Source organism: Ranitomeya variabilis, chromosome 2 (assembly GCF_051348905.1).
Source record: "Ranitomeya variabilis isolate aRanVar5 chromosome 2, aRanVar5.hap1, whole genome shotgun sequence".
Lineage (NCBI taxonomy): Eukaryota > Metazoa > Chordata > Amphibia > Anura > Dendrobatidae > Ranitomeya > Ranitomeya variabilis.
In genome coordinates, this window is record NC_135233.1 from 234,216,653 (window position 1) to 234,230,686 (window position 14,034).

The 14,034-nt window shown below is 43.7% G+C and overlaps 1 protein-coding gene across 3 annotated transcripts in view; it reads right to left on the reverse strand.

Moving 5' to 3' along the window:
- The window catches only part of ZNF618 (zinc finger protein 618), a 229,253-nt gene that overhangs the window by 111,261 nt on the left and 103,958 nt on the right, over nt 1–14,034 (reverse strand). For 2 of the 3 annotated variants that reach the window (XM_077284028.1, XM_077284025.1), the window contains exons 2-3: nt 4,774–4,864; nt 4,023–4,100 (exon numbers count right to left, since the gene is read on the reverse strand). In XM_077284028.1, coding sequence (XP_077140143.1) covers nt 4,023–4,073 — 51 coding nt within the window. In that variant the 5' untranslated portion in view covers nt 4,074–4,100; nt 4,774–4,864. The remainder of the gene's footprint in view (nt 1–4,022; nt 4,101–4,773; nt 4,865–14,034) is intronic. The other variant, XM_077284026.1, reaches the window with a different exon arrangement.

Below are 14,034 nucleotides of genomic sequence, written 5' to 3' on the forward strand. Positions count from 1 at the left end.
CGATTCCCATTTGGCCACATAAATCGTTTTTTATTAAAATACAGTCCTTGATTTCCCGTTTTATCTGGAAGGGGAAAACACCGAGGGTGAGTTACAAGGTTTTATCTAGGCCACGCCAGTTTGGTGGGGTGGGTCTACCCAACCTCCGAAACTATTGCAGGTCGGCCATATTAGTTCGCCTCTTGGACTGGAAATATAAAATTAAATTTAAAAAATGGGTAGAGTTGGAACAAGAATGGTCCGATTTGCCTCTTCATTATCTTCAGTGGATCCCAAAGCAATATGCTCTTCAACGGGGGAGATTTTCCTTCCTAACCTCAGAGGCTATGAGGGCATGGCACTGCAGTGGTGTGAAGGGGTCCGCTCCTCTTGGGGCCAGCCTTCTTACACTTATTTTTTGCAACCCGGCATTTCCTCCGGGCATTCACAGGAAAGCCTTCATGGGATGGAAATACGAGGATGACATACGGGTTGGTGATATCTTACAGCGTGGCGAGATTCCCACCCTCTGTTCCCTCCAAACCCAATCTCCCTCCACTAAACTTCTTTGGTGGGAGTACTTGCAGGTCCGGTCCTTCCTGGCCTCTTTGAATTTGCCAAGGGGTTCGAACTGTAGACTCTCTCCCTTGGAACTGTTGTTTGCCGGTGGAGACGCCCCGAGCAGGGGAATCTCTTCCCTCTACTCAATTTTTTCAACACCTGACTCTGACGCAAGGCTCTATTTCCAGTCTGCTTGGGAGAAGGATTTAGGGCGGACTTTGTCGGATGAGTAATGGGAGCGTTGCTTCCTGATGAACCATAAACTCCCGAGTTCCAGTGAGGCCTCGGAGAAGGGGTATAAACTGCAATATAGGTGGTACCTCACACCTGACAGGTTACACAAATTTTGTCCCTCAATTTCAAACTGCTGCTGGAGGTGTGGAAATGGCATTGGCTCCCTTTTGCATATCTGGTGGGGCTGCCCCTTGATTAGAACATTCTGGGACCAAGTGTTCCGAAATTATGGTTTGATCACAGGCAAGCACATCACTGGTACTCCGGAGATGGCATTGCTCTCCATGATTCCCGGTTCGGTGGGATCCCAAAAAAAGGACATCCTTAAATTTTGCCTAGCGGCTGCTAGGACGGTGATCCCCCGCCGATGGCAAGACCCGGTTCCCCCCGATGTTGTGGAGTGGTTTTCAGAATTTGAAACCATCTTTAGGATGGAGGAAATTGATGCAGACCTTTCACAGACAAGGGTCTCCTTTTTAGGTATCTGGACTGAATGGATTCGATTTAAAGATTCTGCTCGTTTCCCTGACCTGTTTACCTGAATACACCTGTCTATTCTACAGTCGATTACTAAGCTACTCTTCTTTTCTTTTCGTGTTCTCATTTTATATTTCTTTTCTTGAGCCCCACCTACGTGGGCTCCCCCCTCTATTTCCTCCTCTTTCTATCTCCCCCCTGGGTGAGCTGTTCACCTTCCACCAGCTCGGTGTGATAGGTCTGTACCATGATTTACCAGTTACTTTTATAATGTTACTATTTGCGTGCATGTCTCGCTCTAGGGGACATGGGCGAACTGATTTTAGGTATGCTTTCTTTTATTCACGGTAATGAAAGTCCTCGCCTGTTGCGGGGGCAAGGAGTTATTGCTTATATGTTAAAGTTACCGTTTTTTTTTTTTCTTTCTTTTATGTAAGATTTATGCAAGGTTTGTGAACGAGTGTTTTTTGTGTTACTCTTCTCGAATTGTATATTATAAGAAAAAGTACTTTGATCATTGTCGTAGTTTTCAACTACTGTTTTTCTTGTAAAATTCTCTTCTCTTTAATAAAAATATATTTACCCATAAAATAATATCAAAGGTCCAAACCAGTCTTAACATTCCCAATGGGAAGTTTGCCCAAAACAGTTCTGGATATAAGTGTCATACCATCACAATAGAGGAAGAAAGTTTTTCCAACAATACTTATTGAGCACGACCCAGGGGGATACTCAGTCCGAGTGCCGAAAGTCCATAGGGCTAGTGAACCCTGCCAGTCAGAGTGCCAAAGGTCCGTAGGGCTGGTGAGTCCAAAGCGTGTCGCCACACACGGTGGCTTTGTCTTTAGCAAGTCATCTGGCGAAGCCACCGTGTGGACTATGGACAAGTCGCTGATTGGTCATGGCAAAACGCCCACGACCAATCAGCGACGGGCACAGTCCGGCGGCAACATGGCTGCTCCTTCCTCCCCGCAGTCAGTGCCCGCTCCATACTCCCCTCCAGTCAGCGCTCACACAGGGTTAATGCCAGCGTTAATGGACCGCGGTGTAACGCACTTCATTAACGCAGCTATTAACCCTGTGTGACCAACTTTTGACTATTGATGCTGCCTAAAAAGGTTATTCTCACTCTCCGACGTGGCGCGGTGTCTTCGGTAGTGCAAGCGGCAGGTTCCGGTGCCAAGGATGCTATGCGAGAAGGACCTGCCATGACGTCACGGTCATGTGACTGCGATGCCATCACAGGTCCTGCGCTCATACCAACCCTGGGACCGGAAGCTGCCGTGTGCACCGCACACAGGCGCCAGGACTTCAACGGCACTTCGGAAGTTTAGTATGTGTTTATTTTTTATTTTACGTCACTGGGCAATATACTATGTTACTGGGCAATATACTACGTGGCTGGGCAATATACTACGTGACTAGGCAATATACTACGTGGGCTGTGCAATATACTACGTGACTGGGCAATATACTACGTGGGCTGTGCAATGTACTACGTGGCTGGGCAATATACTACGTGGGCTGTGCAATGTACTACGTGGCTGGGCAATATACTACGTGGCTGGGCAATATACTACGTGGCTGGGCAATATACTACGTGGCTGGGCAATATACTACGTGGCTGGGCAATATACTACGTCGCTGGGCAATATACTACGTCGCTGGGCAATAAAATACGTCGCTGGGCAATAAAATACGTCGCTGGGCAATAAAATACGTCGCTGGGCAATATACTACGTGGCTGAGCAATATACTACGTGGCTGGCCAATATACTACGTGGCTGGCCAATATACTACGTGGCTGGCCAATATACTACGTGGCTGGCCAATATACTACGTGGCTGGGCAATATACTATATAGCTGGGCAATATACTACGTGGCTGGCCAATATACTATGTGGCTGGGCAATATACTACGTAGCTGGGCAATATACTACGTGGCTGGGCAATATACTACGTGGCTGGGCAATATACTACGTGGCTGTGCAATATACTACGTGGCTGGGCAATATACTACATGGGCTGTGCAATATACTACATGGGCTGTGCAATATACTACGTGGGCTGTGCAATATACTACGTGGGCTGTGAAATATACTACGTGAACATGCATATTCTAGAATACCCGATGCGTTAGAATCGGGCCACCATCTAGTGCTCAATAAGTATTTTTGGAAAAACTTTCTTCCTCTATTGTGATGGTATGACATTTATATCCAGAACTGTTTTGGGCAAACTTCCCATTGGGAATGTTAAGACTGGTTTGGACCTTTGATATTATTTTAGTGCACAATTATTGTTTTTCATTCATTTTTCCTGAAAATCCATATTAGGGGTAAATTAAATGACAAACAGCACTATAATAAATAGCTGGTGTTTACCACAACATACAAACTATTATCTTTGACAAAAATGGATTGATTGTGTCTATGTTGTGTGACTCCTGCTTGTTTATCCATCTATTAAGAAGTGGAATTTTATTTATTGTCCAGTCCCCCCTTATCAGGTGCCAACACCATTATCTCATAATCTGCCTTCAGGTCTGTGGGGTGGTACCCTCTCTTTTGGGCACTTTCTGCTTTTTTAAATGTGTTTACAATGCTTTGATTGTTCTATATACTCCTATTAAATAACATTTGTATTTTTGCACTTAACTATTTTTCTGGTGATCTCCGCTGTGGCATGTCTTTTCTATGTTTGTGGGCACATTCTCTCTATAGGAGATCCATAATGAGAGGTCACCAGTCATCCTGCTTTTTGGGTCTTACCCTTGGGATAATCTCCTCTTGCGATTTCCAGACCCGCAGCAAGTCCATCATTCTCCGTTGAACCCCAGTTTATAATCCCTGAAACATACGGAGGATGATCAGTAATTCTAGAGAAAAGCTCACTGCTGTATGCTAGCAACTCTCTGGCTGAGGTGGATCTATTACATCAAGCATACCCCTAGTAGCCTCCTGGGAGAAGTCTCCAGCGCCTGGCCCTCTACAGTGTTGGCCACATAGATATCACACTCGCATACACAGTATTGGCTACGTTTGGACACCACTATTCAGACAATGGTTTTCCTCATTCTTATTTTAATGTGCACATTGTAGATTCAGACTAAAGGCAGCAGGAACATACATGTACCCGGTCCTAGTTTGTGTCACACCATAGATTCCTCATGTACCTCCTTACTCTGATGACTGCTTTACACCCCGTCGTCATACACTCAGCAGCTTCAACAGGTCATCAGCTTGAATGGCTGCAATGATCAGGTCACCTCACGAGGAGTTAATTAGTAGAATCACCGGCCCTCAGAATCAGAGGCGTAGCAAGGGTTTTGGTTCTGGGGGTTGAAGCTTCTGAGTGGGCCCCTAACCAGATAACCTTGATTACAACTGGGTGACCGCACTGTTACTGAAGATAATCTCTATATTAAGACCAATATTGGTATTACAGCCATATGGTCAGTGGTAGATACCAGTCCTACAGAACATATAAGAGATCGCAGCACAGTTATAGATGGTGTCTTACCGCTGACGTTCTTTCTGATGGAGTGGTCACTTTTCCCATCTTTTCCATCTGGCCCAGACCGACATGACAACTTCTTCCAGCCAAGACTCATCTGCAGAGAATACAACAAAGACACATTTCATTTCTCATATTCCCGTCATCTCCATCTATTCCCAACCTGCACAAACTCCTCATCCTCCTGATATCCCAATGCTGAGCCGCTGCTGCCGTATGTGACCCTATTACTGCCCGATACCCCAATACTGAGCCACTGCTGCCGTATGTGTCCCTATTACTGCACCTGATACCCCAATACTGAGCCGCTGCTGCCGTATGTGTCCCTATTGCTGCACCTGATACCCCAATACTGAGCCGCTGCTGCCGTATGTGTCCCTATTACTGCACCTGATACCCCAATACTGAGCCGCTGCTGCCGTATGTGAATTAGAAAACACCTCACATGCGCTTCACGAGGGGTCATTTATTATGCCAAATGCCCTTGTGATTTGATTTATTTAGGTCTCACCACCCGTGAACTCAAAATAAGGGTTGATATATTGAAAAAACGATAGTGCATCATAATACAATACAACTGAATCACAGGAAGAAAAATATATACATAAACAAATGTTATGTGTATATAATAACATGCCAAAAATTAATAATAAATCCCTCGACCTAATCAGCTTACTACAAATAAATAACTGATGTATAAAAATTAATTATAAATATATATATGTAATATTTAATATCTACACTAGTGAGTGTAACAATGTGAAAATGACAAATGAATAAATAAACTAAAAAACTAAGGAAAAAAGGGGGGGGAGGGGGGAGGGTTTTGAACGGGGAAATAAATAAAGAAAAAATAAAAAAATAACATATTGTGTATACACATGAGCCAAATTTCTAAAAAGAAAGTCCAATATGCTCATAAACACTATTGATCATCCCCATTCCCCGCTATAGGTATCTTCTTCTTGATCATCTCGATGGACTCGGAGGAAGCCATACCGCCACCGCCACTTGTTACAAGAATAGTAAATATATTAGTTTTCCGCATTATCAAATATCTTTCATCTATATTCACAATCTCACATTAAGAGCCATTCTGCAAAAAATAAAATATGTATTAAAAACTCATAAAGAATAACATACTATTAAAAACCAATAAAAAGGAACCCCTGACCTACATCGGGAATCAAACCACTAAGAAACAACCATTATGCTACAAAAATGCATTAAAACCCAAGTTCTCATTCAAGCCTCGTGGTGTGAGAGTACCGAGGCGGAAAATCCATCTGCTCTCGTACTGGGCCAAAATTTGGCCTAAATCATCCCCCCTAATACCAAGGTCAACCTGATCTATCCCACGAATAACCAACCCTCTTGCATTGCATTTATGATGGATTTTAAAATGCCGAGGAAGGGTTTTAAGGGTGGACACACACTCAACTATTGCCGCTTTCTCAATGTCTCTCATGTTCTCTCACCCTGCTCCATCCCTCCGTGTTATCTTCCTGGAAGAAAAAGGTAGGTGCATGCGCAGTGCGCCCAAGATCTACCAGCTGGTACATGGCAACAATGGGAGATTTTTCATATTAATTCATTTTGATTGCTGTGATAAACCCTATCACAGTGATCAAAATGAAAAAAAAAAATAGTAAATCAAACCCCCTTTGTCACCCCCTTAGTTAGGTAAAAAAATATAGTTCTTACAGATAACGGTATTTCTCTGAGCCCATGACGGCACCACGGAGAGAGGGGATCCGCCCACCAAGGACAGGAAACCTACAGATAAAATGGCGGTACCACTCTCCCGCATCAGTTGTTTACTAGAGAACGATGGGAAACTATGAAATAGCTTATTAGTTTTAACATTACTTAACTTAATTGAGATACCGCGTGACCTAATCATATATAAAAAGCATATGGCACTATGTTAGTGTGCACACCCATAAGTGAAGGGAGGGAATGTACGGGTGCCGTCATGGGCTCAGAGAAATACCGTTATCGGCAAGAACTAGGGTTGAGCGAAACGGATCGGACAAATTCAAAAATAGACGTTTCATAAAACCCGACCCGATCCTAGTGTGGGATCGGCCATGCTGTCGGCGATCATCGCACCAAAGTCGCGTTTCGTATGACGCGTTCAGCGCCATTTCTCAGCCAATGAAGGAGGACGCAGAGTGTGGGCAGCGTGATGACATAGGTCTCGGTCCCCACCATCTTAGAGAAGGGCATGACAGTGATTGGCTTGCTTTCTGCGGGGTCACAGGGGGTATAAAGGGGTGTGCACGCCGACCGCCATCTTACTTCTGCCGATCTTAGCATAGGGAGAGATTGCTGCAGCTTCGTCAGAAGGGATATAGTTAGGGAGGGAAGATTAACCCCCAAACCGCTTGTGCTGTAGCAATTTCCATTGTCCAACACCACCTTTTTTTGCAGGGACAGTGGAGGCTATTTTTGTGTGCATCAGCTCTGTAGCTTATTAGGCTGTCTTATAAGGCTCCCTGATAGCTGCATTGCTGTTTGCACGCTGCTGTGCAAACCAACTGCTTTTTTAAAAGCAAAAATCCTGATTTTTTTCAGATATCTTCCAGCCACTTTCTGCCACTTACATTGTGTTGTGTTACACACTGTGCCTGAGTTGTGGTGCTGTCTCCCCCCCAAAAAAGGGAGATTCAAATTGTCACAAAGTGGATATACGTCAGTTCTGTTAGTTTGTCGTATATCAGCCAGCCACGTTCTGCCACTTACATTGTGTTGTGTTATACACTGGGCCTGAGTTACAGTGCAGTCTCCCCAAAATAAAAAGGGAGATTTAAATTCTCAACAAGTTTATATACACCTTCTACCTTGTTTTACAGTACCATATAACGGTTGTTATTTTGGTAACATTTTCCCAAAAATGAGGAAGTCTGGTGGAAGAGGCCGTGGGCGGTCGTTGTCAGCTGGTACTGATGGTGGAGGTGGTGGTGGAGCATCTGGTGGTAGTGGGAAAAGCAAAATAGCACCTAAGGCTGGAGGTGTTGAGCCAGCGTCATCGTCTGGCTACACAAGGCCTCGAAGGCTCCCTTATCTTGGAGTAGGAAAACCGCTTTTAAAGAAGGAGCAGCAGGAAAAAGTTTTGGCTTTCCTTGCTGACTCAGCCTCTAGCTCTTTCGCCTCCTCTTCAGAAAGTTCAAAATATAAAAGCAGCGAGTCGTCAGTGGATGCTCCCGGTCAGGAACAAGACGTTTCCTTGTGTCCTTCACCCAAAAGTGAAGGATGAATCAGGCGACACTACAGGTTACTCCATGAAGCTCTTTACACATACCGTGCCTGGGTTAGAAAGGGAAATTGTTAACTGCCCATTACAAGATGAATCGGACATGGAGTGCACTGATGCACAGCCACAGCTAGATTTGTGAAGGGACAAATTAAGAAAGATTCTCCATTTTGTGCTTTTCGACTCCATTTTCCTGTTGCTTAACCCCTTTCTGCCATTGGACATACTATTCCGTCCATGTGGGGTGGGCCCTAATTCCCAAGGACGGAATAGTATGTCCAGCACGATCGGCCGCGCTCACGGGGGGAGCGCGGCCGATCGCGGCCGGGTGTCAGCTGCCTATCGCAGCTGACATCCGGCACTATGTGCCAGGAGTGGTCACGGACCGCCCCCGGCACATTAACCCCCGGCACACCGCGATCAAACATGATCGCGGTGTGCCGGCGGTACAGGGAAGCATCGCGCAGGGAGGGGGCTCCCTGCGGGCTTCCCTGAGACCCCCGGAGCAACGCGATGTGATCGCGTTGCTGCGAGGGTCTCCTACCTCCTATCCCTGCAGGCCCCGGATCCAAAATGGCCGCGGGGCTGCATCCGGGTCCTGCAGGGATTACTTCCGGGTGCCGTGCAGGCTGCAGATGAAAGCTGCAGCCTGCACGGCTGTAAGTGAGATCGGTGATCTGACAGAGTGCTGTGCACACTGTCAGATCACCGATCTGTAATGTCCCCCCCTGGGACAAAGTAAAAAAAACAAATTCCCACATGTGTAAAAAAAAAAAAAAGAAAAAAAAAATCCTAAATAAAGAAAAAAAAAATAATTATTATTCCCATAAATACATTCCTTTATCTAAATAAAAAAAATCACACAATAGAAGTACACATATTTAGTATCGCCGCGTCCCTAACGACCCCACCTATAAAACTATATCACTAGTTAACCCCTTCAGTGAACACCGTAAAAAAAAAAAAAAAAAAAAAACGAGGCTAAAAACAACGCTTTATTCTCATACCGCCAAACAAAAAGTAGAATAACACGCGATCAAAAAGACAGATATAAATAACCATGGTACCGCTGCAAACGTCATCTTGTCCCGCAAAAAACGAGCCACCATACAGCATCATCAGCGAAAAAATAAAAAAGTTATAGTCCTCAGAATAAAGCGATGCCAAAATAATTATTTTTTCTATAAAATAGTTTTTATCGTATAAAAGCGCCAAAACATAAAAAAAATGATAGAAATGAGGTATCGCTGTAATCGTACTGACCCGAAGAATAAAACTGCTTTATCAATTTTACCAAACGCGGAACGGTATAAACACCTCCCCCAAAAGAAATTCATGAATAGCTGGTTTTTGGTAATTCTGCCTCACAAAAATCGGAATAAAAAGCGATCAAAAATCTCCCGTGCCCGAGCATGTTACAAATAAAAACGTCAACTCGTTCCGCAAAAAACAAGACCTCACATGACTCTGTGGACTCAAATATGGAAAAATTATAGCTCTCAAAATGTGGTAACGTAAAAAATATTTTTTGCAATAAAAAGCTTCTTTCAGTGTGTGACAGCTGCCAATCATAAAAATCCGCTAAAAAACCCGCTATAAAAGTAAATCAAACCCCCCTTCATCACCCCCTTAGTTAGGGAAAAATAAAAAAATTTAAAAAATGTATTTATTTCCATTTTACCATTAGGGTTAGGGCTAGGGCTAGGGCTAGGGTTAGGGCTAGAGTTAGGGTTGGGGCTAGGGTTGGGGCTAGGGTTAGGGCTAGGGTTAGGGTTAAGGCTACAGTTAGGGTTGGGGCTAAAGTTAGGGTTGGGGCTAAAGTTAGGGTTAGGGTTTGGATTACATCTACAGTTGGGAATAGGGTTGGGATTAGGGTTAGGGGTGTGTTGTGAATCTGCTTTTGGGCTCCCCTGGTGGTTGCTGATGGTACTGGTGACTTGTGTGTGCTTTACGGTCTCAGTTCACCTGCTCCCATCAGTATTTGGGAGTTTCCTATTTAACCTTGCTCTCCAGTCATTTCCTTGCCGGTCATCATTGTAACTAGAGCCATTCGGTTGCATGTTCCTGCTACTAGTCTGCTGATCAGCTAAGTGGACTCTTAGTCCTTTTCTTTTTGTATCTTTTGTCCAGTTTACAGTTCTGTGATTCTCTGTAGCTGGAAGCTCTTGCGGGCTGAAATTGCCACTCCTGTGTCATGAGTTGACACAGGAGTTTTAAAGTAATTTCAGGATGGTATTTTGAAAGGGTTTTCAGCTGACCGTGAAGTCCCCTTTTGTATCCTTCTGCTATCTAGTAAGTGGACCTCTCTTTGCTAAATCTACTTTCATACTGTGTATGTCTTTTCCTCTGAACTCACCGTTATTATATGTGGGGGGCTTCTATCATCTTTGGGGTATTTCACTAGAGGTAAGCCAGGTCTGTTTCTTCCTCTACCAGGCGTAGTTAGTCCTCCGGCTGGCGCGTGGCATCTAGGGTTAATCATAGGTATGCTCCCTGGCTGCTATTAGTTGTGTGGTAGATTTAGCTCACGGTCAGCTCGAGATTCCATCACCCAAGAGCTCGTCCATTATTTATATGTTTCTGACGTTCCCTTGCCATTGGGAACCATGACAGGGGTGTGTCTGGGTTAGAGGTGTGGTTAGGGTTACCGTTGGGATTAGGGTTAGGGGTGTGTTTGGATTAGGGTTTCAGTTATAATTGGGGGGTTTCCACTGTTTAGGCACATCAGGGGCTCTCCAAACGCGACATGGCGTCCGATCTCAATTTCAGCCAATTCTGCGTTGAAAAAGTAAAACAGTGCTCCTTCCCTTCCGAGCTCTCCCGTGCGCCCAAACAGGGGTTTACCCCAACATATGGGGTATCAGCGTACTCGGAACACATTGGAGAACAACTTTTGGGGTCCAATTTCTCCTGTTACCCTTGGAAAAATACAAAACTGGGGGCTAAAAAAATAATTTTTGTGGAAAAAAAATTTTTTTTTATTTGCATGGCTCTGCGTTATAAACTGTAGTGAAACAATTGGGGGTTCAAAGCTCTCACAACACATCTAGATGAGTTCCTTAGGGGGTCTACTTTCCAAAATGGTGTCACTTGTGGGAGGTTTCTACTGTTTAGGTACATTAGGGCCTCTGCAAACGCAATGTGACGCCTGCAGACCATTCCATCTAAGTCTGCATTCCAAATGGCGCTCCTTCCCTTCCGAGCCCTCCCATGCGCCCAAACGGTGGTTCCCCTCCACATATGGGGTATCAGCGTACTCAAGACAAATTGGACAACAACTTTTGGGTCCAATTTCTCCTGTTACCCTTGGGAAAATACAAAACTGGGGGCTAAAAAATAATTTTGAGGGGAAAATTTTTTTATTTTATTTTCACGGCTATGCGTTATAAACTGTAGTGAAACACTTGAGGGTTCAAAACTCTCACAACACATCTAGATGAGTTGCTTAGGGGGTCTACTTTCCAAAATGGTGTCACTTGTGTTTTTTTTTTTACTGTTTAGGTACATTAGGGCTCTGCAAACGCAATGTGACGCCTGCAGACCATTCCATCTAAGTCTGCATTCAAAATGGCGCTCCATCCCTTCCGAGCCCTCCCATGCACCCAAACAGTGGTTCCCCCCCACATATGGGGTATCAACGTACTCAGGACAAATTGGACAACAACTTTTGGGGTCCAATTTCTCCTGTTACCCTCGGGAAAATACAAAACTGGGGGCTAAAATATAATTTTTGTGGGAAAAAAATGTTTGTTTTATTTTTACGGCTCTGCATTATAAACTTCTGTGAAGCAGTTGGTGGGTCAAAGTGCTCACTACACCTCTAAATAAGTTCCTTAGGGGGTCTACTTTCCAAAATGGTGTCACTTGTGGGGGGGTTTCAATGTTTAGGCACATCAGTGGCTCTCCAAACGCAACATGGGGTCCCATCTCAATTCCTGACAATTTTGCAGTGAAAAGTCAAACGGCGCTCCTTCCCTTCCGAGCTCTCGCATGCGCCCAAACAGTGGTTTACACCCACATATGGGGCATCAGCGTACTCAGGACAAATTGTACAACAACTTTTGGGGTCCAATTTCTTCTCTTACCCTTGGAAAAATAAAAAATTGAGAGTGAAAAGATAATTTTTGTGAAAAAATATGATTTTTATTTTTACGGTTCTGCATTATAAACTTCTGTGAAGCACTTGGCGGGACAAAGTGCTCACCACACCTCTAGATAAGTTCCTTAGGGGGTCTACTTTTCAAAATGGTGTCACTTGTGGGGGGTTTCAATGTTTAGGCACATTAGTGGCTCTCCAAACGCAACATGGCGTCCCACCTCAATTCCTGTCAATTTTGCATTGAAAAGTCAAACGGCGCTCCTTCCCTTCCGAGCTCTCCCATGCGCCCAAACAGTGGTTTACCCCCACATATGGGGTATCAGCGTACTCAGGACAAATTGTACAACAACTTTTGGGGTCCAATTTCTTCTCTTACCCTTGGGAAAATAAAAAATTGGGGGCGAAAAATCATTTTTGTGAAAAAATATGATTTTTTATTTTTACGGTTCTGCATTATAAACTTCTGTGAAGCACTTGGTAAGTCAAAGTGCTCACCACACCTCTAGATAAGCTCCTTAGGGGGTCTACTTTCCAAAATGGTGTCACTTGTGGGGGGTTTCAATGTTTAGGCATATCAGGGGCTCTCCAAACGCAACATGGCGTCCCATCTCAATTCCAGTCAATTTTGCATTGAAAAGTCAAATGGCGCTCCTTCGCTTCCAAGCTCTGTCAAGCGCCCAAACAGTGGTTTACCCCCACATATGGGGTATCAGCGTACTCAGGACAAATTGTACAACATCTTTTGGGGTCCATTTTCTCCAGTTACCCTTGGTAAAATAAAACAAATTGGAGCTGAAGTAAATTTTGCGTGAAAAAAAAGTTAAATGCTCATTTTTATTTAAACATTCCAAAAATTCCTGTGAAACACCTTAAGGGTTAATAAACTTCTTGAATGTGGTTTTGAGCACCTTGAGGGGTGCAGTTTTTAGAATGGTGTCACACTTGGGTATTTTCTATCATATAGACCCCTCAAAATGACTTCAAATGAGATGTGGTCCCTAAAAAAAAATTGTGAAAATGAGAAATTGCTGGTCAAATTTTAACCCTTATAACTCCCTAACAAAAAAAAATTTTTGTTCCAAAATTGTGCTGATGTAAAGTAGACATGTGGGAAATGTTACTTATTAAGTATTTTGTGTGACATATCTCTGTGATTTAATTGCATAAAAATTCAAAGTTGGAAAATTGCAAAATTTTTAAAATTTTCGCCAAATTTCCATTTTTTTCACAAATAAACGCATGTAATATCAAATACATTTTACCACTATCATGAAGTACAATATGTCACGAGAAAACAGTGTCAGAATCACCGGGATCCGTTGAAGCGTTCCAGAGTTATAACCTCATAAAGGGACAGTGGTCAGAATTGTAAAAATTGGCCCGGTCCATAACGTGCAAACCACCCTTGGGGGTGAAGGGGTTAAAGATAAATTCTGTTAATTAGGTAACAGGTTATAGCTGCCATGAAGTAACTTTATCTTGTTGTTCACAAGCCTGGTATTCAACTAGGCTATGGTTTATAATTGGTAAAAAGACCTTGAGTCTTCTGACTCGAGCCAGGGAAGAGACTCGGGGGTGTATTGCTAGATAAGACTTTGAGGCACCTGTGAGTATATGTTTTTCTATGCCAAGAAGATATGACCATATATGTAGTTTCCGGTTTTTCTGTATACTCATGGGTTAAGTTTTTCCTGCATTCTTATAGGTTAAGAACTGTGAGCGTGTACTTATGCTGATTGGTTCAAGTATAATTTCTATGATTATGAAAAGCAATACACAATTAAACGGGGGCCAGAGATCTGCTCGATCCCCCATACAGAGGCACACATCTCCGTCTGGTCATTTTCATTTGCCGGCAATGCCCTGCAGATTAATTTGGAAATCACTGAGTTAACCGTGAAGGATCAATTTA